At 50.9% G+C, this 25,274-nt stretch overlaps 1 protein-coding gene across 5 annotated transcripts in view; it reads right to left on the bottom strand.

Annotated features, from left to right (window-relative positions):
* The window catches only part of POU2F3 (POU class 2 homeobox 3), a 74,001-nt gene extending 50,162 nt beyond the window's left edge, over positions 1-23,839 (bottom strand). For 2 of the 5 annotated variants that reach the window (XM_027579932.2, XM_027579934.2), the window contains exons 1-2: positions 23,732-23,839; positions 17,220-17,288 (exon numbers count right to left, since the gene is read on the bottom strand). In XM_027579932.2, coding sequence (XP_027435733.1) covers positions 17,220-17,288; positions 23,732-23,759 — 97 coding nt within the window. In that variant the 5' untranslated portion in view covers positions 23,760-23,839. Of the gene's footprint in view, positions 1-17,219; positions 17,289-17,538; positions 17,642-17,910; positions 18,079-23,731 lie in introns of those variants that run through there. The other 3 variants (XM_027579935.2, XM_027579936.2, XM_027579933.2) reach the window with 3 other exon arrangements.
* Positions 23,840-25,274: the final 1,435 nt, after the last annotated feature.

The raw sequence follows: 25,274 nt of genomic DNA, 5'->3' as shown, positions 1-25,274 counted from the left end.
TGTTAGGGACTTTGCATGTGCTGTGCCCTTCTCTCCCTAGAAAATACACACTCATCCTCTAAGACTAATGCCACATCCTCCATGAAACTTACCCAAAGCAAAATATGGGATTTTCTCTGTGTTTCCATACCTCTTATTTATAACTTTTATTGTACATACCACATTTTTTAGACCCAGTGGTTCATGTGTTTGTTTCTCTCATGAAATCATGAGCTCCTAGAGGTTAGAATTATTATAAGTCTTATTCATCTTTGAACCTCAAGTGCCTAAAAGTGTCTAATATACAGTAGGTGCCAAATGACCATGTGTTTGATCCAAATTACTAAGGAACTGCTCCAAAAACCAATCTTTGATTCTGACCTGAGAAAGTCACAGGTGCCACCATCTGCCGAAACTTTGAACATATCATATTTCCAAGCCTTGGCTCCCTCTTTGGAAGGTCGCAATCACTTGCAGGAAAAACAAAGCAGGACAGACACACAGAAGGAAGAGTTGGAAGGACACTGAAGTCCAAACTCAGAGGGGAAGCACCTTGCAGAGGACACACAGCCTCAGAGAACTTGAATCAAGACCAAAGCTTGATTTCTCAACTCCTATACTCATACAGTTTTCCCAGTAAAGGCACTGCATGGGACACCTGGCTAGCTTGGTCAGTAGAGCATGTGACTCTTGATCTCGGGGTTTTGAGGTCCAGCCCCATGTTGGGCCTAGAGCTTACATTAAAAAAAAAAAAAAAAAAAGGCACTGCATCCAATGGCCGACACAGAGAAACCAAGGGTTTGGCTTTGATCAACAGCTTAGGTAAATAAATGTTGATCGAATTTGGAAGTGATTCAAAGCAGAGAGGGAGATGAATACAGAAAACTGGATGATAGAATCGGGATTAGAAAATATTTTGGCATGTTCTAATAGGAAGCCAAAACCAACAAGGTAAAATGTAACAGGAATAAATGTAAGGCCCTGTACTTGGGTTAAACAAAACCAACTGTATATATAAAAGACAGGGGAGGTTGAACTGTACACTTAGAAATGGTTAAGATGGTAAATTTTATGATTAATTTAATGGTTTATATTTAATTTTTATGTTATGTGGTTTTTTTTTTTTTTTTTACCTCAACAAAAATGAAACAGACAAAAAGTAAACTAGGGACTTTTTTTTTTTAATTAGGGAATACTGTTTTAACAAATATGCTAGCCCAGAAATCTGCTTTTCTACTTTATGTTGGGTAGTCCACTAAAGTAGTCAAATTGCACAAAGTTATACCCAACTAGAAGGCTATCTGCTACGTATGACCCAGCAATCCTACTTCTGGGTATATCTCCAAAGTAAATGAAAACAATGCTATTAAGGAGATATCTGCACCCCCACATTCACTGTGGCGATATTCACAACAGCCAAGATATTGACACAACCCGTGTCCATTGATGGATGGATAGATAAAGATGTTGTTTATTTAAACACACACACCACACACACACACACACACACAGGGGTGCCTGGGTGGTTCAGTCGGTTAAGCGTCTGCCTTCGGCTCAGGTCATGATCCCAGGGTCCTGGGATCGAGCCCCAGGTCAGGCTCTCTGTTTGGCTGGGAGTTTGTTTCTCCCTCTCTCTCTGCACCCCCCCTCACTCATGCTCTCTCTCAAATAAATAAATAAATACATAAAATCTTAAAACACACACACACACATGCACACACACTGGAATATTATTCAGCCATGAGAAAAATGGAAATCCTGCCATTTGTGACAACATAGATGGATCTTGTGGGTATTACGCTAAGTGAAATAAGACAGAAAAATACAAATACTGCGTGGTATCACTTACATGTGGAATCTCAAACAAAATTTTTTTTAAAAAAGTCAAACTCATAGAAACAGAGCGTGAGAGAGTAGAAAAGTGGTTGCCAGAGGCTGAGGGGGTCGGGGGATAGGAAGAGGTTGGTAAAAGCGTACAAACTTTCAGCTGTAAGATGAATAAAGTCTGAGGATATCATATAGAGCACAGTGACTATAGTTGATAGGACTCTACTGTATAAGGGACATTTGCTGAGGAGAACTGAAAGGTTCTCTCACATACAAAAAAAGGTAAATAGGTGAGGTGATGGACGTGATAATTAACCAGATGGAGGGGATCATTTCCCAGCGTACACACATATCAAATCACCATGATGTACGCTGTGAATCTCTTACAATTTTATTTATCACTTGCACGTCAATAAAGCTGAAAAAAAAAATCCCACACTACGTGCTATACTTGGAAGCCTCATAAAAAGCTTTTTCAACAATACCAATACCCAATTTCAGACTACAGTAGCAATAATCGTAGAGGATACATATGGTGACTAGGAATTCAAGCATGCAGAGTGTCAGGCATTTCGCCACCAAAATGTCTGTCCTCTGTATGTTACATTTTGAGAGGGGCTGAATCTCCTAAAGAAATCAGATATGTCTCCCCTGCCAAAAAATAAAAACAAAAAGGAAGGAAGAGTTCTCATTTCTGTTTGTTGGCAGACATTATTTGGAAATAAACCTTGCGAGGAGGGGGCGTGAGGGGAGGCTGGCTTTGGAGTATCCCATGTGGAAAAGAAACCACAGAAAAGGAGATTTTTGAGCTGGCCAAAGCTCAGTATTAGCCCAAGTGTGTTGCATGTGTGTGGTGTAGCTGCTTAAAAAGCTAAGGCGGTCCCGTTCATTAATGGAGATGCAGATCAAGGCAGATCCCTGACTGAGAGCGCTGTGCCCAGTACAGGGCGTCAGTTTGAAAAAGGGATGAACTGGGCTGATGAACTGGGCTGCCGAGCATGAGGGCCAAGATGGTAAGGGGCCCAGATGTCACACCAGATGAGGAAAGGAGATTTAGCCTAGAGATGACAACACTTGTCTTTACATAAAAACTTCTTCATGGCATTGCCATGAGAATTAAATGAGAAATTCATTTTAAGTATAATAATGGTATTGTAGTTAAGAAGGAAAATGTCCTTCTGTTTTACAGATGCATCCTTGCCATATTTAGGATGGAAATGTTGCAATGTCTAGAATTTATAAGAAAATATTCCAGCAGCAGGAAGAGCAGAAATGTGATGGTTGTTGAGAGTAGGCAATGAGTGTATGGGGGCTCATTGTATTTGCCTCTGTTGTCATGTGTGTTTGAAAATGTCCACAAGGGAAAGCTGAAAAGAAAATAAAAAGGGATTTCAGAAACAAATGGATGAAGCAAATATGGTGAGATGTTGACAGTTACCAAATCCAGGTGATGGGTATATGGCTGTTCATGAACTGTTTTCTATGTTTTCCATACGTCTGAGTTTTTGCAAAATAAAAAATTCTAAAAACGATTCAATGAGGGAACATTGGAAAGCACTTGGCATGGTGCCTGGTGCATAGTAAGTGCTTAAATAAATATCAGTGGACCTTTCCTTCCTCTCCAAATATTGGCATGGAAGTGAACCAAGCTTAGCCTGAAGCAGCAAAGAGCAGAGCAGGGCCACTGGTGAAGCTGCTGGAAAGCAGGCTTCATTGCAGTGGGAGGAAGAATTCTGTGAAAAGTGGATGTGTTCAGCAGTGAAACAAATTTCACATCGTCAGAGCTCCCCATTGCTAGGAACATTCAGCCAGGGGCTGCTTGTTTTCAGGGATGTTACAGAACTGGTTTTGGAATCGAGGGACAATTTGATGGCATCAAGAGGGGGATTTCAGGGAACATCTAAAATTCCTTCCATCTCTGAAGTCTTTCCATTCAATGCAGCTGGTTGAAATGCACCAAGCTTTTTTCTCCCCTCCCAGAAACTGGTCCCTGTCAGCAGCCTAGGCAGAGTGAGCCACAAGAAGGACCAAAGAGCTCTTCTTACCATTTCCCTCTGTCCTGTTTGTTCTGCACACAAATAAAAGATAAGGACATAGAAGGCGGGGCGAGGGCAGACAGGGCTCGAGAAGGAAGCTTTAGAATCCCCCATTTGGAGGTCTTGGGGGCAAATGGGTGAGATCTATGCCAAGCTGGAAGGGCCACCCACTAGGGTCTCTCCAGGCTTCTTTGTGTTCTCATGGCCCCTTGGCAATCTCTGAGCCATGAGGCTTCCAGAAAGAAAGCAGGAGGAGAGCCAACACCTTGAAACCCTGGCTCATAAGCCTGGGGGAGACCTCAGGAGATCATCGGGGCAAGTTCCCTGCCTTTGGGAAGATTAAGCATTATTATTCACCCCGTTTCACAGATGAGGAGACTGAGTCTCAGCCATGTTAGGTGATGGGTATAACCTATCAGGACCCCGGGGAGCCCCCACAACAGACAGTAGGAGACACACCAGTCCTCTGAGCAGCAGAGCCTGCTGATTTGCATAGCTTTGGCAGCACCGGGATGTGAGTTTGCCTGGGGAGCAATTCTCTGGGTGAGGGGGGTGGAAGCACAGGAATGGAGAACTGTCCAAGCAGGATTTTTCACTTCTGCCTGGTAAACAGTGCAGAGTGCTCGGCAATGGGGCTGAACCTCTCCCAATTCTGGACTGCTTCTCTTCTCACCAGCTCCGCACTCAGTATAACCCAGTAAGACTTCCAGTGCCACTTTCTGACCACTTGGCAGCTGGTGGGCACTTCCTGGGAGAGCCATGCTTAAAGCTCCCAGGACCCTGGAAACACTCCTGGGCGCCGGCTACCAGAGCAAACCAGGAGAGACTTCCTGGCACAGTCACTTAAACCAGTCAAAGCAGTTGTTTTCCAGGACCCCACAGACACCATGCCTACCTTTTCTGTTACTTGAGATTCCTCCAAGGAACTGGCAGTGTTGCCTAATGGTCAGAGTTCTGTACAGAGAACACCCGGGAAACTGAGCTCGAGGGTTACTTCAAAGGCTGTTTTACGCTGGACTTGGGGCAAGTGGCTTAACCTCCGTAGCCTTCAATTTCCCTTAAATATTAAAACAAAAAAGTTTCTGTCTGCATTCCTGCCACCTCCTTCACAGGGGCAAGGAAATGCCCAGGAGGACCCCCTGAAGACCCCTGAAGAACAGGACGCAGGACCTGGGATGGAGAGGGGAAAGAGCCCTAGGTTAGGGCGTGGGGGGCGGGGTCTGGCTCCCAGTTCTCCACTAGTCTGTGTCCTCAGGCAAGTCACCTTACCTCGGGGGCTGTAGACAGCAAATGCAGACATGCACGTGGGAGCAAGCCATGTCCAGGGAGGTATCATGAACGCATCACTGCACCCTCTTCCTTGTTAGAACAAGGGACCTTAGAAGGTCCCTGCTTCGGCGACCACCACCGATGGTCAGAACGAGCTCTCCTGAAGAAACCCATTTACCACCCCAGGACAGGGTGATCTCTCAGGTTCCCTTGACCTCTGACCATGTATGGAGTTGGGAATTTTCATGATTTAAAGCTTCTTCCTCTCTACCCTAAGGTAGAGCAAATCTCTTCAGGGATTCCTCATGACATGGCCCAGGTCCTCATGAGGACCTGACTGACGCCTTTTCTACACACACACACACACACACACACAACCCCCCTTGTGAGATTGAACCCTGAAGCCTTGCTCTCTGGTCCCTTCCCACAGATCAGGAGCCTGGGGCCGAGCCACAGTGGACACAAGGGGCTCCATGGCACCCCTTGGCTGGAAGAGAAGCCCAGCATCCTCCCAGCTCCCTCTGCCATCTGTCATGATGTTCTTTGACAAACGAAAGGCTCCTCACACGGTCTTCTCATTGTTTGGGCCTGACAATCCCCACTGCTTCTCAGCCTGAGCTATAGATGGGACTCCCCGGGGCTCCCGCTACAGTGCCTCCTCACCTTCTGCTGGCCCAAAGTGCGCAGCACCATCAGAGGCCACACAGAAGGAATATCCGGGCAGATGCACCAAGTTCCAGAAAAACAGGCCAGGGACTCGGTCCCTGCGGCAAGGAATGCGGCCAGAAGAGCCAGGTCCCCGCCAAAGTCTCAACTCATAGTCCCCTGAGCCTGGAAAACAAGAAAAATCCAACTCCAAAGGAAGAACTCTGTTAGTAAGCCCAGGGTTCTGGTTGCACAAATGAGCGCATCTCAGAGAAGCACCTTGCCTGTGATTTTTCTATCAGGAGTATTAAATGCTCAAGAGGACTAGAGACTCCCAATGCTATCCCCGCCATTTACAGGGAAGGAAACAGTCCCAGAGAGGACAAGTGATGAGCTAAAGGTCATACAGGTAACAAGCGGCACAGCAGGAACTACTCCCCAGAGCTCAATGCCCAGACTTGACCCTGCACGACACCCGTGGGGGTTCCTTAAAGGCCGACTCCGGACCAGCACCACTCTGCCCTTGGCCCAGCCTGGGGAAGGAAGAGGTTCAAAGAGGTTCAAGGTCAGTCGGAGACGGAGCAGCTCTACCCTAGCCCTCTTCCCTGCGCAGAGTGAAGCTGGCTGAGAAGAGCAGGAGGAGATGCCTGGGAGGGCCACGTGGCTGGGCTCTGGCTCTCCGGTGGGCGCACACATGACCTTGTGTGGCTCAGAGGGGCCCACGAGTAGAAAGCAAGCTCGGACAGGAGATGCTCTCTCACACTTGCAGAACAACTCACACGTCCAAAAGCTGCCACAGGTAGGCTCTCATTTCATTCCTTCCTCACAGCTTGTTCTACAGACAAGGAAACAGAGGCTGGGTCCGGGCACCAGCACTGGGCGGTGGGGGGGGTGGGGGGGAGGGTGGTGTCAGAGGGGGAAGGGGAAGGAACTTGGATCTCAAGTTCTGGCTCCAGGGCCGGTGCCTTTGCCAATGCACATTGATCACAGTGCACTGGGTTTGCTTCTCTACTGTGCTGTGCATTTCCATCTCCAGTTCGTATGTGGTCCCCACCCCACCTGCCTGTGAGGTCTACAGGGCTGGAATGACAGGACTCCTGTTTCACCAGTGACTAGAGGCTCAGAGAGGGTGGGGCTTGTTATAGGTCACACAGCCCACTGCGGAGCCCAAACCCCACCACACTTCTCTCTGCTTTCCCTCTTGTAGAGTAAGGTGGTCCTCCCCTCTGGGGGCTGCAGGGGCCACCTCTGACGGAAGGGTTCTGGGGAGAGAGAGGAGAGGCTTAATCCAAGGAAAGAACAAAACAGAAACAAAGGACAGAGGATACTGCCTCTGGGGTGGGGGGAAAGTGTTCCTAAAGAAACCCTCTCTCACATCCCCACTGTGACCTTGGGAAAGTCATTCCCCTTCTCTGACCCCAGTCTCTCCCCCCATAAAACGGGAGAATAGGACTAGATCAGAGCATTTTCAAACATTTTGGCAGCAGAACACTGTTTTCAAATAATAAGGAATAATTAGTAGCTGACATTTATTGAGCATTTACTACGCACCAAGCTCTGTAGTAAACATTTTATACACATGCAGCATTTAATCCTTATAACCACCCTATGAGTAGGTGCTCTTATTATCCCCATTTCACAGATGAGGAAAGGAGGCTCAGAGGGGTTCATCAACCTGCCCAAGGTTCCTGATTAGCAAATCACTGAGCAGAAGCTCAAGCCCACGTCCGTCCACCAGGCAAGGCTGTCCGTACTACACCACACCATCTCCAAATGAAGCCTCACATGTGGTTGCTGTAGAAACTCGAAGGAAGTAAAGGACCTTTAGATTTTCCAGAACTAGCAATGTCCCCTAATCCCGTTAAACCTGGCCTGTGCCTTAACACTGGGGGAAGGGGGAAGGGGGTCTCTCCACCTGCTCCCTCCCCTTCTTCTGGTCATTTCTCTATTTTCTGAGAAGTAAAGACAGGCTTGAGTCAGGATCCACATAAGGAGCCCTCAGGGGTGGAGGTGACTGGCCCCTCTAGCCCTCTAGCCAGGCAGGTGCTCAGTGGGGTGACTACTTAGCTAGGGCTGCTCCTGGGCCCTTCCCTGAAGCAGGCTTCCCACTCCCAAATACAAATAGCTACAACAGCATGTTGGCCAAAGTGAATGAGTTCACAGGCAGGTCTACTCAGGAGACAGCCTATATTACTAATCGAGGTTCCCTGGATCGGCTGTTGAGTCCCTGCCCCACTCTGTGGACACTTGATGCTTCTGATACTAATACCAGCAAACAACATTACTCTATGGCAGGCACTGAGGTAAGTGTGTTTAAGTTAAATATTGACCCGTTCGATCCTTACAGCAACCTCATGAGATAGGTACAATTATTATCCCCATTTTACAGACTAGGGAACTGAGCAGGGAACCATTAAGTAACTAGCCCAAGGTCATAACTAGTAAGCAGAGAAGCTGGGATTCACATACAGACTCTGGCTCCAGAGTCTATGCTCCTCATGACTGCACCTTGGTGAGCTGGGGGCAGGGGGGCAGCAATTCACATCATTCCAAGCGTCTTACAAATACTTTTAGAGACCCTCAAGGTCACACCCATCATCCAATGCACACGCTCAGGCCCAAGGATGGGAAGCGATTGTCTAAGAGCACAGGTGGGTGGTAGAGGCTAGAATCCGTCTGTCCTCACATCTCCTCAGCCAACCGAGAAAGTACAGATTGTTTTTCCAATTTCATGGGTAGAAAAACTGAGATGACCCAGTCTGTGGTCACCAGAGGGAGGTAGGCTCGAGTCCAGAGGTAGATCACACTCAACGGTTGCTCTGAGCTCAAGTATCCTCAGGACATGGAGGGGTAAACTGAGTCCAGGGGCAGGAGGGGGACGTACCCAGTTCTCCCAGGAGGCAAAGGCCACTAGCACCCAGCCCAGCCTGACCTCTGTCACCTCCCCCGCCGCCTGTGGAGGCAGGGGTGGGAGGGAGTCAGCCCAGTGCTGCCTCCCTTTGATAACTTTGAGCCTGGGGCAGACAAGTGCCAGCCGGCTTCACCCCCTTTGTCCGAGCTTCCCTCCTCAAGAAAACCTTAATCATCCTCATTTGAATTTCAAATGACCTCTCCCCTCTCCCCCTCCCCGCCCCAACAGGCTTTGAGGCAGGGATATGGAAATTCACCCTGCAGTATGGAAATCATAGCCCTATGCAAATCAGGTGCCAAGACCCCATCGTCATAGCAACCACTGGGTTTCCTCTCCTTTCGGCACCTCTCTGGGCTCTCTGGCTTGCTCCTCTTCCCAGCTGGAGCAGGTGGGGGAGTGGGGTGGGCAAGCCCCCTGCCAGCGGCCTCGCTGCGGCCCACAGCAGACAGGTGGGGCACCCCTAACTAAGGTGACCAGTGGAGCCCAGACCTGCCAGCCCACCTGCATGCTTTCCTGGCGCAAATCTGGACCGGACCCAGTCTACCCAAGCAAGGCCAGCCGCTGTGTTTTTTCCTGGCCAGGGTTAATCCAAGGATGGGCTAGGTGGTGGTGGGGGAAGTTCTGGAGTCTGGAGGACACAGAAAGGCCCCCAAAGGAGGTGGCGGAAGAAGGGAGACCTAGGCGGCTTCCATGGCACCATGGTAGGAGATGAAAAGCCCAGCATGGAACCTGTATGTAAAATGCCATGCAAATTAACACCTATTATTTTTTGAGTCAACTGCACTGGTGCTTTTTGGGAGATGCCTGTAGCTCAGTTTCCCATGCTCCTGGCTTGGCACAAAGGCCTGCCTTCCCTGAGTCTCCCAGGGCCCTCCTGTTACCCCAGAAGTGCCCCCACCCCAGTGAGCACCAGCCCACGGAGGAGGCAGGAGGGGACAGAAACGTCAATGGCTTAAGTCCCTGGAAATGAAACTTACCGCCTCATTGTCTGAGCCCGCCCGGCCCAGCCAAACCCCCGGGGCTCCAGTGAGGGCGGACCAGCCCTAGCTGGGGTGACCTAAGGCAGCTTCCCTTGTAAGGACATTCAGCTCTGATCCCCCCCCCCCCCAAAGCTGCTTCTCTCTCTCTGGGCAACTTTTCCTAAGGATGGGTGATTCCAGGCAAAGCCCTTCCCAGGGGAGGTGTTTCAACACGGGGCCCCCACTAGCAAATGCTGGCCTGAGACTCTGACATCGGGTTTCCCGGGTTCCCAAATCCCTGCCCAGGATCCCCAGGCTGCCTTTGAAAGAGCAGCCTCTGCCAGGTGGGAAGACTGCCAGTGGATGCACCCCCATGGGCCAGAGGGCTTGGAGGTGGAGATGTTGTGAGTGCAAGTGTGTAAGTGGGTCTCTCTGTGGGCTGGGAGCGGTGATGGGGATCCGAGGGGCAAGGTGGGACTGCATTTCAGTTGCCTGGACTTGGGCTGCTCTTCAAGCCCCTAAAACACATTCTACTTTGGTAGCTCCTTTCTCTTTAAATTCTTTTTCCACTTGGTCAGCACTTTTCCACACCAGGTGTTCTTTGCCCTAATTGTTTCTTGAGGAAGAGGGTGGACCCAAGAGACCAAAAGCATTTACTCACACCTGGGGGGGTGGGCTATAAATGTGGAGTGCCTTAATGAAGGGCTGAGGCCCAGCAAGCGGCAGTGGTCTGAGTCTCCCACTCTGTGTGTGTGCCGGGGGTGGGGGGTGTCATGCACCCCTGCCCGCAGAGGACAGCCTGGGACCCACCTCTCCTGCTGGATCTCTCTAGCATCACACCCACTATACCCACAGTGGGAGGGGAGGAATGTGAAGAAGCTCATAAGATATACCCAAGGTCGGAAGTACCCATTGCTCACAGCATGCCAAAGGACAGGGACATTCTGACACCAATGACAACTCTAAGACAGGGCCCCTCAATGTGTGCTCCAACGGCCAGGGCTGCTCTGCGAACTGTTTGTGAAAGTCTGAGACCCAATAATACAAACACAGAGAGTGAACTTAGAAATGTTAGTAGAGTCCCCAGCATGTGATGAGTGGGCTCTCCCTGTTGCCGGTAGGTATGGACTAGCTCGAACGCGTGTGGCGGGTATGACCTGCTGTCCTGCGCGGTGGGACCGCATGCTGGTCTGGACAGACAGAAGCGGAACAGCTGGTCCTTTACCCCAGCTTGTTGGAGAGGCAGTGCCCCCTAAGGAATGCCCACCGATGAAACCACACAGATGGTAAAAGACAGCACATGGATGCCCCCCACTGGGCTCCCTCTCATCGTCCCCTCTTAGGTTGAAGAGAAAGGAGGTCCACGTTCTTCTGGGGGCTGCAAAGATGGAGGCAAGGGTAGTGGGGAGCCACTTCCTTCAAGAGACGTCCAAAAGTTGGAAGGGCCGGTGCCAGGCAGGACTGGCCCAGTCACCCATGGCTCATCTGGGCAGCACGATGCTGCCTTGTTTGCCCTGGGGGCTTGGGTTTGGGAATCATGGATGAGCAACAGTCTGTGAGTGGTAAGGCTGGTACAGGTGAGAGTAGCTGTGGAAGCTGTTTTGTTTGCGAGGGTTCTCTGATTGCTAGGGGCAGACAGTCAATTCCAGACACCACAGGCTGCTCTCCCGAGATTTCTGGCACATAGAGCCATGGTATGAAGCCTGGGGAGTGAGTTAGTACTGTCTAATCTCCCTGGCACAGAAACTGGAAACACTCTGATTTAGAAGGCTCTAACAAGAGGCAACAGGCTTATGCTGGGGGTCTCAGGCAAGAGATGAGAACGACTTCTAGGCACTGAAGATTGTATCCTACAAGAGGAGGGGGCCAAGAGAAATTGTGGGGTTAGCTTTTCTTAAGGAAAATATCTCTAAGACCAGGAGATTCCTTCATTTTCCAGAGATCGTTTTGAAATGGCTCCCAAGGAAGAGAGAAGCATAGACAAGAATCCCTACAACCTCAGAGTCCTTACACCATCAAGAATTCATATCAGTCCCCGCCCCCCTCTCCGGACACTTGGAAGGGCTGTGGCTTCGTTTTCCTCTTCAAGAGAGGTGAGGGGCAGAGCAGGTAGAGAGGGAGTGCAGGACCAGGGTCAGCAAGGGCAAATCCTCGAGACCACTAGTCCATCCCCCTTCCAGCACCCTCCTCCCCCTATTACAATGAGGAAATTCAAGTCTAGGGCACAGGTAGACATGTCCCACGTGGCTCAGTGACAGAGCGTTGTCTTGTCTCCTGAGTGTTTCTGATAATTATCGACCTAACGATGGGCTGTATTTGTACAGTGGGGCACCCTTTGCGAAGCACATTCATACCCACTCTGTCACTTAATCATGAAAGGGGCGGGTGTGTGTGCACGTGTACCTCATTTAGAAAGGGCTAGGAATAGGAGACTCTTCTTCACCTCCCCCCACCCCCCCCCCCCGCCAAGTACTTCCTAGATTTCTGCTGTCCTCTCTGTCTTGGAAAGAATAGTTTTATTCCATAAATATTTGGACTGAAAGCCGTACACATCTCTAAAAGACTTCTGCCTGTTTCTGCCTAGAACCTCACTTCTTGGCCGTGATGAAACATAGTTTCTTTACCCTTGGCTTTTCTTCCTGAGGACTCAGTAGGGTGGAGATGGTGAGGAATGAATTGGTTGAGAAGGACTTTCTAGTCTTGGGTCAGTTACTCATTCTTCCTGTGGGACCTTATGAGAGGCACTAGCCTATCTGTACTCCCTACATGGTCATGCCCATTCCTTCCTAAACCCATGTTGGAAGTTCTCAGGTGAAGGGCCAAAGGGTCCCCAGACAGCTAAGATGCCTTGGCGGTCCTTCTGGAGGGTGGGGCAGGTGTTAGCCATTCTGCCCCACTGACGGGACAACTGAGGGTGGAGAGGAGCTGCAGGAATGGACAACCGACAAAGCTCAGCCCCTCCCTCATCTCTAGCTCCCTGTCCTCCCCTGGCTCTCCTCACAGAATTCTTCCTTCCCATATCTCTGAGCAGGACAAGGGTGCCAAGGAATTTGCTCTACTATCATCTCGGTTTGCAATGTCACCCCAGTGTCCCGTCAAAGGGTTGGGGGCGGGGGGAGACTGGTGCCTTACTGAGGCTGGCTCAGGATGGAGCCAGAAGGAGAAAATTCCCTCTGAGGTTAGATTCTCACCCTCCCCATTTCACCAGAGTTCCTGCTTTTCCCCAGGAAGCATGTTTTGGCCCCAGATAAGGCTTCCGCCTCTTGGACTAATTCAACCCACCTTCCAGGGGTTCGGTTTCCCTCCAGCCCTGTTGGCCGGTGCCCCCTCCCTAATCTTGGGACCTCTCCTGGTGCTACCAGTCTCCTGTGTCCTCTATCACTGGCTCCTGTGTTGGTCCCCAGTTTTCCCACCACCATCTTTGGGCAGAAAGTCACTAGAAAGACGCAGGTTTAACTCTATCATTTGCTAGGTGTGGGATCTTGGGAAAATCAGCCTCAAATCCCTCATCTTCAAAGTGGGATGATACCATCTACCCACACCGAACTGTTGGAAAGGCCAAATGCATTGGGTGTTTGAATGTGCTCTTTTAGACACAAGTGGCACTGTCATCCCTTCCGCCATGAATTCCTGTGATAGAAGGGAAAGCCTCTTGAGGACATGGACTGTTTCTTCATCTTTTTGAGCCCAGGGTCTACCCTAGCGTGCTCCTTGGATGTTGGTTACGGGACTACCAGCTAGTGTTGGAGAGGAGGATCAGAGGTAAATGGAGCAAGGAGGCTGTCGGTGTCCAAGGGGACACGGAGAAGGCAACTGGAAAAAAGGGACTAGGGAGGGGCTGAGGGAGATGCGGTAGAGAGGGAGGGCTTAGCTCTGGGGAAGCCTTTACACAAATGCACGACGTGGAAAGTGATGGCAGAGAATTTGGAAAAGCAGAACGTGTACGCTGTTTTCAAGATTCAGCTCCCAGAGATTATCCAGCTCAAATCCAAAGGTCCCGGTGTGGAAACACTTGCCTGGTAATCTGGGCAGAGATGTAATGGCAGAGCCAAGATAAGAATCCAGAGGAGTCAGGCCCAAGTTTGATTCCTGGTTCAAAGCTGTACAACCCTGGGCAAGTCAGTTTCTCATTCTTTTGCCACAGTTTCCTCCTTGATAAAAACAGGGATCGTAAGAATGAAATGAGATGATGCACGTGAAATCCTAGGCACACATCCATGTGCCCAGGTACGGGGAAGAGGCTGCGTGAACGTGGCTGGACTTTCTCTCCCTTATCCCATGCCCAGCGTGTCTGTCCTCTGCTCTGTTTGAGGCTAGTCTGTGACCCGTGTGGTCAAAAGTCACAGGGTTAGCTGTGTGAGTGCTTGGGGTTTGTTAGTTACAGACGCGGGGGCTTTCGAAATGTGGGTAAGCCTGCATATTCTTATCAACCACTCAGTTGAGAACAGGGAAAGAAAATGTTGTCAGTCTCAAGAATGAAGGAAAAATAACAGGGACATAAAAGAAAGGATAGAAAAGCTGATGATTCAGAAATCTAGAAACTTGGCTCCAGTCCTCTGGGTGGGGGGGAGGGGGTAAGGGTGTTGGGAAGGGGGACTGAACAGGGGATCAGGAGTTTTTCTGGACTCTAGTGCTGCCACAAAGACACTCGGAGGCCTTGGGCAGTTAGTTCATCCTCTGTCCGTGCCTCAGCTCCTTATAAGCAGGAGGAAAGGGAAGAATGAATGAGCTGCCTGCCAGGTCTCTGCCAGCCAGGAGATCTGTGTCTGGACCTGAGAACGCCCTCCTTCGCAGTCCTAGCCTGTGTGGATGGGGAAATGACTTCCCTTTCCCAGCTCCCAGCCCTTGTGCCCCTTGGGGATTTCACACAACACAGAAGGTGCTCTTAGGGAGCTGGGGGTTTCTAGGTCACCTTTTGTTTGTAGTTCCTTTAAAACTCAGAGACAAACCACCCCCTAATTCACGCACTGCTGGGAAGGGGGATCTGCCTTTTAAAAATCCAAAGGAAGCCATTTAACCAAGTTGGTAACCATTGTGACTCATAATAAGCTTTTCTCTGTAAAAAAAAAAAAAATGAGTCAGAATGACTTTCCAGGAAGTTTGGTTACTTTAATTAGCTACCTCTTTTTTCTTGCCCTTAAAAACATACAGTAATTTGATGATCACCTAAGTATGGATGCTACCAGCCACGGCGCTGAGTCCCTAGAAGTGAACAATCTAGGGGTGGAGAAGTTCCAGACAGCACAGAGCATGGACTTCTTGGTCTCCTTGGAGTTGAGGAAGACCCACACAGAATCCTTTCTTGAATGGGAAACGAGAAAAACCAGCCTCTGGGGCTGACCCACTTGGCCGCAGTGAACAGGAGAAGGGCATCATCCCAGCTACCTAGGGCCCCCAAGTGCTTAGCAGCGATGCTCCTGTAAACTACAGAATCACAGGATCTTGAAGATGTCATTAGACGGGATGATGTTCACAGCTGCATCGTGTCAGGCAGTGTGCTAAGGGCTCTAAACGTCATCTCAGCTACATTAATTAAGCCCCCTCTACAGAAGAGAAAAGGCTAAACTAACTTAGCAGATTGTACAACTGGTGAGCAGCTAAGCTGCGATTTTAAATCCATACCCTTCGAAGATCATCTGTTCCTGCCTCCTAAGGAGGCAAAGTGGCTGGGATAAGGTCACATACGGAACTGGGAGTAGCTCTGGGATGGCACTCATTCCCAAAGTGCTAGTTTATGTCTGGATTCTTTCTCCTTCAACTTAGTCTATACATAGCTCCCAGAGTTCCAGATAGGAGGCCAGAACATGAGCAGATCATCTCTTAACACCTTCATCTTCCTAACCCCCACCCAGGATCTGAACTCGCTCTCTCTCCTGGCTCACCTTCTAGGGTTCCATGTAGCTCCTTCCCACTCCCAACACGGTTACCCTGACTCGGTCGCTTAACTAGTCACAGGACGCCCGTGCCAGCCAGCCTGCTAAGTGTGGTCTTCTTCCCACATAGGCACTCTCCTAGCTGTGTCCCCACACACCTGAGGTAATAGACCTGGCCCAGGTGGACAGAACTGGCTCCAGCCAGCCTGCTACCAGGAAGGGGCAATCCAGCTTCTCCTGAGAGTGGATTCTGGAGTCTGAGTCTTCTCCAGGGAAGAGTGTCAGAGCCGAGACTGCCTATCCCTCTCCAGCTGAGCTGATTTTCTTTTCTTTTTTTTAACAATTTTATTTATTTATTTTGAGATGGAGAGAGAGAGCGAGTGAGCAGGGGGAGGGGCAGAGGCAGAGGGAGAGAGAGTATCCCAAGCAGACTCCACACTGAGTGCTGGGCCCAACGCAGGGCTCAATCCCACAACCCTGAGATCAAGACCTGAGCCGAAATCAAGGGTCGGATGCCTCACCGACTGAGCCCCCCAGGCACCCCCAGCTGAACTGATTTTAAAACCTTGCTCCGGTTCTTCGGGTTGGAGGAAATTTTCTTCTCAACTGGGGAGAACAAGTGCCCCCCCCTCCACAGACCCTCAGTAAAACACACTCAGCAATTAAGTCAATTGAAAAATGAGTGCAACTGGCCCGGAGTCTCCCAGCTCAGCTCTCCCTACTCACAAAGAAAAACACAGAACCTACGGCTCTAACATGTATTGCTACCTGTGCAATAGGGTTGTTTTAATATTAAATTGGGGGGCAGAAAAGTTTATGGTAAGTGTATCCTGAAGATGCCCTCCACAGGACCCCCAATTATCTTGCCCCTGACCCAGGCCTCAAGAATGGGATTAGACTGCACCTGAAAGACTTGGGAAAAGAGTTTAGCTCTGGGGGACATTGATTCTCTTCCACTTCTAATTTCTACATCTCTAATGATCCAGATGAAAGACTAATTGAGGTCTTGTTGGAAGGCTATTAAAGTTATTTGGTGGTGTTACAATTTATACTCATGTTTCTTTAAGTTCTTTTTAATTATATGGAGCTTTCAAAGCAAAGCTTGGACTACGGAGTTAAAAGCAGAGAGCTATGAAACTTTCTTCTCAATTCTTTCCTGCCCTCTTTCTCTTCTTTACAAAGCAAAGTCATCTTCCAGGCACCGAGCCTTTCTTTCTGGGTCTATTTACCACCCACATGCATGTAATTTGGAAGAGGAAGACTTGCGCACGGGCCTCTTTGGCTGGTTCCTTGTGTAGGCCTGTTGAGAAATCTGGGGTTAAAAGGCCTTGGTCCCCATCTACTGAAGACACACAGTGCTTTCCATCAGTCAGAGCGGCTAGGACCACAGCCTGCTGCTTCCACGGGTGTTGGAATGGCACATCAAGAAGTTGATCTCCCTAACTTTCCTGTTTCCATTTTGTTTTTCAGGATCTGGCCCTTTCCTAGCCTAGTTCCAGGGATTTTTGTCCCCCTCTAGACCAAGATCTACTGTTCAAAGCCTCCAGGGTCACATCCTATGTCTCTAAGGGAATTCCTTCATTGCCTAAAACCCAGCTTTGGGGTTTGATTGGCTGAAAGACTGAGCAAGACAAGATACCGCATTGTTCCATGCTGATTTGCAACAACTCGCTCCCACCCGTGCTTTCTTGTTTCATTCCCCAGAAGAGAAGACCCTTACCTGTCTCCACCTGGCTGAGGGCACTGCGAGCATCCGTGGAATCTGCCACATCCCCACTCATCTTGATATCTGCAGGGAAAACACAACTGATTTTAGTAACAGGTCACAATTTTTCTTGCTATGACATATGTGGCTTTAACTAAACAGCAAAGATGAATGTGTAATTACAACAACCATCAGACTTTCAAATTCCTGATTCCCGAACATACAACCATTAGAATATTCATAAGCTCAGGGCACAAATCTCCTCCTCCCCGGCTTGCCTCCTTCCCCTAGCCTTTCTTTTCCCCTTCTCTGCCGCTACTGTGGGATCTCTCACCTTTTGCATCATTCATTGTCACTTCCTTCAATCACCAGGCTCAGTTGGTAAAAATTTAACAAGGGGAGGGGTACGACGAGGTGCGGGAGAATGCTTCCCATTTTCAATCCTCATTGCCTTTGGGATTTGGAGGATTTATTATTATTTTTTAAGTTAGCATAAGAAATATCCTTCTCCCCTCCCCCGCCCCCGTAATAACCCTACCCTGGGAGGTAAGAGTACCCTTGAACCCAGGCTTGTCCTTCTCACCTTTCTTGCCCAATTCCTGCCCTTGTTCTCTGTCTGGTTCTCAGTGGTCAGTCCACTGTCTGGGGATCAAATCCTAGCTCCTGTGTGGCCCTCCGGAGATCTTTCTCCTCTGGGGATCCTTACCTTCTTTCCTACTCCTTCAACGTGCTCAGGGAGAAAGGGATGGTGGGCGGGTCAGTGCCCTGCAGAGAGAGAATACCTACACCGGGCCCGGTCTCAGCCCCCTAGTGCTGCTGGTCCGGCCTCGCTGCCCTGCTTCATTTCAATAAATTAAACATTTACCCCTAACAGACAGCTGCCACAACCTAAGAGGTCCCTAAGTCTCCTCCAGGATCAGCAGAGAGAAGCAAAGAGGCAACTTTGAACTAACTCACTCTCTCAGCTCCTCTCCTTATTAAACCACCCAAATACTGAAGCCGTTAAAGACAGAAGAATATTTTATTCAAATCGCCTTGACCCCCCCAACCACCACCCCCATCCTCTTCTCTGGGGCAGCACTTTAACTCTTTCAAACCAGATAAAGTCTTGGTGAGGCAATTTGCATACCCGGCTCCCCAGCCAATCCCAGTTAAGCATGCAGTCTTAATTTGCATCAGGTAATCAGGCAGTTGGCAGTCAGGACGCCTGAGGTCTGGAGATGATCAGGATGAGGGAAAAGGGTGGACCTCCGCCCCGGGAAAAGCGGGAAAAGCGGGGAGAAACCTACTTTTTTTTTTTTTTTTTTTTTTTTAGGGCAATGATGTGTGTGGCTCTGGCAGAGATTTAAATTATGGCCCCTGGGGGTGTAGTGACTGCAGTGCGGGAGAGGTGACTGCCATGTCAAGCAAGACAGAGACGGAGGTTCAGAGGCTCTCCAGCTCTTAGAACACCCCAGAAGCAGAGGATGGAATAAGCGACTATGGGAGCCACTGTGTTTTGAGGAATATTTCTGATACCCACCCAAGTGATGACTCCCAGGTAAATACTTGGAGCTCCATGTCCCACACAGTCACAGACCACTAGGGGAGACCTTGCAACCACACCTCACCACCTGTCCCACTGTGCTACATTTAGGAAGACATTTCTTGAGCCTAACCTAAGTCCTTCCTGCTGTAGTTTGAAACTTTCTGTATAGTCAGTCATGTGTGAATATGCAGAACTAGTGTGGGTCACCTGGACACATCTGCAAAGGGCTTCAGCTGTTGCTTACCTTTTGCTCCTATGGAGAAATGGGCTTTGCTCTGTACGACCCCTGGAGCTGGGCACGGCCTAACACAGATTTGCTCAGCTCCCGCTTCCCCCATAGGGATTCTTCAACGGTGCTGAGGAAAAAGGCAGAGACTGGCCCCTCAGTTTTCTAAACGGCCTCAGTAGCATCTAGAGTGGCCTCAGAGCATTGGTTTTGGTGGCCAACAGACCTCGATTTAATCCCAACGCCATGGCTAACTATCAGGGGACCCTGGCCACATATTTGAACCTCAGTTTTCTCATCTAAAAATTGGGAATAATGAGGGGCTCCTGGGTGGCTCAGTCGGTTAAGCATCTGCCTTTGGCTCAGGTCATGATCCCGGGGTCGCTCCCTGCTCAGTGGGGAGCCTGCTTCTCTCTCTCCCTCTGTCTGCTGCTTCCCCTGCTTGTGCTCGCTTTTTCTGTCAAATAAATAAATAAAATATTTTTTAAAAATAAATTAAAAATTGGGAATAATGATACTTCCTGAGTTCTTTTAAGGAGCAAACAGAATACTGAATGAAAACCGCCTGGCTCATTTCCTGGTGCAAAGTAAGCTCTCAATAGAAGAATGAACTAAACAGATACTTAGGCTTCTCTGTTAATTCCCTTCTGCCATAACAAGAAATAGCTTTGGTTTTCTGTCTCAGCGCTATCATAATTTGTCTTTTACCTGGGAAGCCATAGGCATTCTCCAAATTCTGACTTCATGAGGGAAGAGCTCATGGGGACAGTATGGGTTTAAGAGCGGTAAGGCTGGGATGATGACCAGATTCTCAAATCAAGTTATTTCAAATTCCTGACATTTAAGAAGGGTAACTGTTTAGCTAAACCACAATTTCATGCCTGTAACCCAGACTCCCTTCTGACACCCTTTCCCTGCATTGCCTTTAAATATAGCCAAAAGCCATCCCTCACTCAGCCTTTGAATTAGCTTAAAAGGTACTCCTAATCATGTCTAAAAATGACTTTTGAAGGAGGCAAAGGCCCATACTCTGCAGGACAGCTTCTCCTTTGATGTACCCATTATGGGATCGACATGGTGACTCCTTGGGATTGGACAGGGATTGGAGCCTGAATGGCGGGGCAGGCTGGGATGATCTATAGAAGCTCTTCATGAGTCCCACAGGATGCTAAGACACTGAGAACCAGTTCTTGTGGGTAGGAGGCTGAGGCTGATGGGTGGGACGAACTCTTGGGTCTCAGCCTAAAAAATGGGCCAACACCGAAACTCCCCAAGATGCCATAGCCTTTTGCCTGTCCGACAGCACTTGCCAGGGGTGAGTGAGGGAGGTGTGGGGTGGGGCTAGTCTTCTCGGCTCTTATCTCGGCAGGCAGGCGACTGAGTAGGCTCCTTGCCATCACTCCCTTCCCTGGGGAGGCCTAGCAGCTCTGTGTAAGATCCCAGGTACCAGACACAGACCCTCATCTGCCTCACTGGCACCATCACACTCTGAAGCTGGGGCAAGACCTGCTGACCTTGCCCTCCCTGTGCCTTGGCATGACCCAGGAGCAGCCCCTCTTCGTACATCTGTGTACAGGATGTGTGTGTGAGCCTGAAGGACAAAAGTCCGAGAGGAAGCGTCTCCCCCAGGCTGCAGGCTGAGTGTCCGCAGTGTGCTGAACCCCCAGGTCCAGGCTATGCCGGGGCCGGGGGCGGGGAGAAGCAGAGAGCCTACCCTTCTCTCTCCTACTGTCCATCTCTATCTCTCTGAAGGGACTGGAGCTCCCTCCTGACTTCTTCCTCATATGCTCACCAATGGGGGCACTTCTACCAGTAGGAAACCAAGGGGCCCACCAGTCCTACTTCTGAGCTAGTCATGAGTCCAACTGTCTCCTGGAATAGACTTCTGTCACTTCTTTAAGATGAAGCCACTTCCTCTCACAATAAGACCTTCCAACCCAAATGGTGTTCCTGAGCTGTAACTGGTATCAGTCTGTGAGACTTGATCCCAACCTTGATAGGCAACTGTGAGGAGAAAGACAGAAAAAGAGCTGCCCTGGGGCCAACCAGGTGTTCCCCACCGGCCAGTTTCCCACTGTTTTCCTCTGTTTCTTTCCCTCCCCAGCTGTCTGTCTGACTCTTGTCTACCCCTTTGCCTGTTTTTGACCCGGGAAGTAGGGAGGCCCCCCCCACACCTTGGCTGGGGTGCCCCTGTGTCTGGTGACCTCATGCCTGCTCAGGTGTTCATGCTCCTGGAGAGAAATGCTCTATAAAGTACAAAGCGCCCAGACCCCAGGCCGACCTGAATCATGGCTTGCACCCAGGTCATCGAAGTGGAAAGATGGGCCGACTCGGGGGCCACAGAGCTAGTGGACCTGAGTGCGGGACCTGGTGCGAGCCTGTGCCCTATTTTGTGTGCTCTTTTCCTCACCCAAACTGTTCCAGTAAAATCAGTTGAGGAGGAGTTCCCAAGGGCCCAGGACTGGAAATTCACAGAGAAAGTGCTGTTTGTGAAGAAACAGCAAGACACAGAATTACTGTGGGGGGTGGGGTGGGGTGGGGGGAGGTAAGACTCAGAAGAGACCAAATTTCCACCAAGAGGATCCTGGACTGAGAGACCCTAGAGAGGGACCTGTAATGAGACACTCCACAGAGGGACCCTCCACTGCAGGGCCCACACTGAAAGACCCCACAGGATGACCTCAGACTGAAAAGCCCGAGAAGACCCAGCAAGGAGAACCCTCATATGGAGACCCAGTCAGAGAGATCCACAGAAAGTCCCAAGCTGAGAGATCCCTCTGAGGTGCCACTAAAGGGGAACCAGACACCACTGAGGGGCTGAGACTGAGAGCGCTCTCAGGGTGGTGGTACAGGCAGACTAAAGAAGTGGGCTGGGGAGGGGCAGGAGGTAAATGTAAACCACTGAGTCAGGCAACCCACCCAAGGTAGATGGGAACCGTATCTTGGGTTTAGCTCGATCTCCCCTTTTGCATTTGGAACGAGGAGATGGTGAGGGAGGCGTCAGCCTGGAGCTTCCTCCGAGGCTAGGGTGTGTGGGGGGGGCTTGGCCCTCTCAAAGCTCTCCTCTCTGCCAGATCTTCTTAGCCCCTAGGCATTTCCCTGCTGGGTCCCTGCTGTCCCACCTCCTCCCACTTCCCCTAGAGCCAGGAGCCTCCAGGAGACAATGAAGTGGAAAACCCCTAGGAAGTCTCTGATCTTGTCCCTAAAGAACTTCCCACTGAGGGCCCACCTTTCTGAGGTCTTGCTCCCATTCCAGCCTAGGCCTTCTTGATGGGAAGTGAAGTGGGGAGAGCAGGGGAACAAGCCCCCAGGAATGCCCAGCTCCATGTTGGTGCCACAGGGTCTGGAAACAGACTTTCTCCAGATATTGGATGACACACAGCTGGATGCTTTCTTTGGCCTCACCTGGCCCTCTCTGGCATGTCCTGGCAACTGGGGATCCACGCAGAGTCAAGATCTCTCTGTGAGCCTGACTTTCATTCAGCCCTGCCAGGACCATGTTTGGGGAACTGGGGACCCTGGGTCTCCTCATGCACCTGCTGCTGCCTGTTTTCAGGATTGGTGGGACCCAGGAAGGGCCAAAGCCTCCAGACTGCTCTGTTCCTTGGGGTGGGTCTGGAAAATTGCCTCTCCTCACTCTTCCTCCCTACTCCTCCAGAAAGGAGAGCAGGTACACAGTTCCCATCGACAGCCCTGAAATCCTAAATAAAAGTTATGTGGTGCCGCCCTCCCTCTGTGAGAGGCAAACTGCTGCTTTGAAATGGCCAAATCAGTTTTAGCCTTCTACACCTTGAGTCTGTTCTCCACTCAAACCCTCAGACCTCTGGAAGGCCCACCCTAACATCAAACGCGACCATTCAGGATCACCAGCACCTGCCCCAGCCCATCTGTGGAAGGATGGATCAGCAGGGTGAGTGGAGGGGCCTCGGTTCACGCCATGCCCACACACCATTCACATAGGGGAAAGTGACTCCTGGAAAAGCATTTGCATCTCCTAGCTTCCTTCCCCTGAAGAAAGGGGGGCTTGGTATCTGAATCCATGGAACAGAGGGAGGACCTCTCACCAGACCCTCTGAGACACAGAAATGGAGGCATCTATAGTACCACCAGTATCCACAGAGCCTGTGGGTAGGCACCCCATCACACGTGGGGTCTGCTCCACCTTCCCCCCCACACACACGAGGACAGTAGACTCATCTCTTGATACACAGGGACACATGTTTCCACAAGCCCTAATCAATACATCGCACCTGCCCCAGGTGTGTCTCTGTAATTGCCAGGCCCCACTCCCTTCTCCTAGCGCCCCCCCCCACCAGACCTTACAAATGCCCACTCTGCCTCCACTTCACATAAAGGACCGAGACACAAAACACGGAACATGTGGATACAAGTATTTTCCTCACTTGTGCACTCCCAGGTCCACACCCCTGGCTGAGTGAGTGAACCACCCTTCTGCGATCAGTGAACAGAACAACTTCAGCCAGACTACAACAGCTCAGCATGCCCAAGTCCCACACATCTGCCACTCTCCAGATTGGAGGCTTCAGAAGCCCTCCCACCCCTTACCCCCGTAGTCCCCACCTCCATTCTTTTCCAGGGTCCCCCAACATTCACCTACCCACGCCGCCCGCCCCTGGGTGACCCGCTACCCACACTGCCCTCTCCTGGTCGCTGGGGAAGCGGACACCCGCCCCCCCAAGAACGGTGCCCCTCTCCTTCGCCCCTTCGCCCCTTCTCTGACACCTGTCAGCGCTCACTCCCTCCGCCCCTCACCTGTGTGCATGGGCTCCAGATTCACCATCCTGCCCCAGGCGGGGCCAAAGCCAGCGCCCCCCCAGGCCCCTCGCGACTGCCCCAGCCGGGCCCCCTGGGAAGCCAGGGTCTCCTTCCTCCCGCCCCCGGCCGCCGCCGCCGCCGCCGTGGACGCCGCTGCCGGGGCCGTCGCCGCCGCTGTCGCGCGCTCCGCTGCTCCCGCCCGGGCAGCGCTCGGCACGGCCAGGATTGCCACACTCCCCAGGTGAGCACGCGGCGCGGCGCGGGGCGGGGGCCGCCGGCCACGCCCCCCTGGCAGGGCCCCCGCACCTGGCCCCGGGCCCATGCAAACCACCGATTTGCATACGGGGAGCTGGGGACCTGGGGAGGGGGACAGGGGCTGCTGCTGCTGGGGCGGGTCCCCACCCTGCGGAACACCTGTCCGCTCTAACCTGGCCGGGCAGCCTCTCCCTAGGGCGCCCACAGCCACCCAGACTCCTGGTCCAGCTCGCCCTTTTTAGGAACCCCTGATGGATTCTCCAGCCAGGGCCTGAGCTGCTGCCTGGACAGACTCTCAAAGGGTAAGCGCTGCAAGGAGTCTAGAGCGTTTAGAAAAGCCGTGGGGGTGTTCTGGAAAAAAATCTGGCTTTGGAGTCCTCTCTCTCCACCACTTACCAGCTGGGTGACAAGAGCCAAGGCTTTTCACCTTCCTGCACTCAGTTTACTCATCTGTAAAACGGGCGGGTGCTCATCACGACTGGCATCTATCTATATGCAGTTTAGCAGGTGGCCAAACTCACCTAGCCCCCCGCTCCCCCCCAACGTGCTCACAACATCCTGGGAGCTAGATGGGGCCCAGCTTATTATCCCGTTTTCCGGTGATGACATTGTCCCCTGCCTGTCTTCCAGGTCCCAGGTAGCTCTGAGTTTCTATGAGAAGATGATGTGAAAATTATTTACCAAGGTCAGGGATTGTGGGGACAGCCACCTGCCTCATCTACACAGGTGGGAAGGGACTCGCCAAAGGCATACCATTTCCTAGCGATGGAGCCCGACTCAATCAGGTCTCTGGACTCCCACTCCAGTGCTCTTAGTAGCATCCATCATAGACTCATCATCTAAGCTCCCCCCACTCTTCTCCTCCATTCTTTAGGTCCCAGGAAGTGGTGCCAAGGCCAAGGGCTTACCTGTCTGTAAGCCCAGAGAGCCTTGGGCTGACACGAGCACAGGACCTTGCCCCCTCCTTCCAGACAGGTGTTCCTACCTTCATCTTAGTCTCAAGGACTCTTTCCGGCTCACAGAACAGGTCCTGAGCTTTTCTGCCTCTCTGCCGTGTTTACGGGTGTTCTTTCCATCTGACACATTACCCACCCCCCACCCCCAATGATCCCTATTATAATATCCAGCATTTATTGAGCTCTCGCTCTGTGCCAGGCACTGTGCTAACCAACACTTTAAAGGCTTCCGATCTTGTCTAGTCCTCATAACAACTCATAAATGGGACTCCTATTATTCCCACTTAACAGGTGGGTAAAATGAGGCTTAGAGAGTGGAACTTGCCCGG

The sequence above is a fragment of the Zalophus californianus genome, chromosome 11, assembly GCF_009762305.2.
Source record: "Zalophus californianus isolate mZalCal1 chromosome 11, mZalCal1.pri.v2, whole genome shotgun sequence".
Lineage (NCBI taxonomy): Eukaryota > Metazoa > Chordata > Mammalia > Carnivora > Otariidae > Zalophus > Zalophus californianus.
Note: the sequence above shows the minus strand (reverse complement) of the source record. Positions and strands in the feature narration are given on the sequence as shown.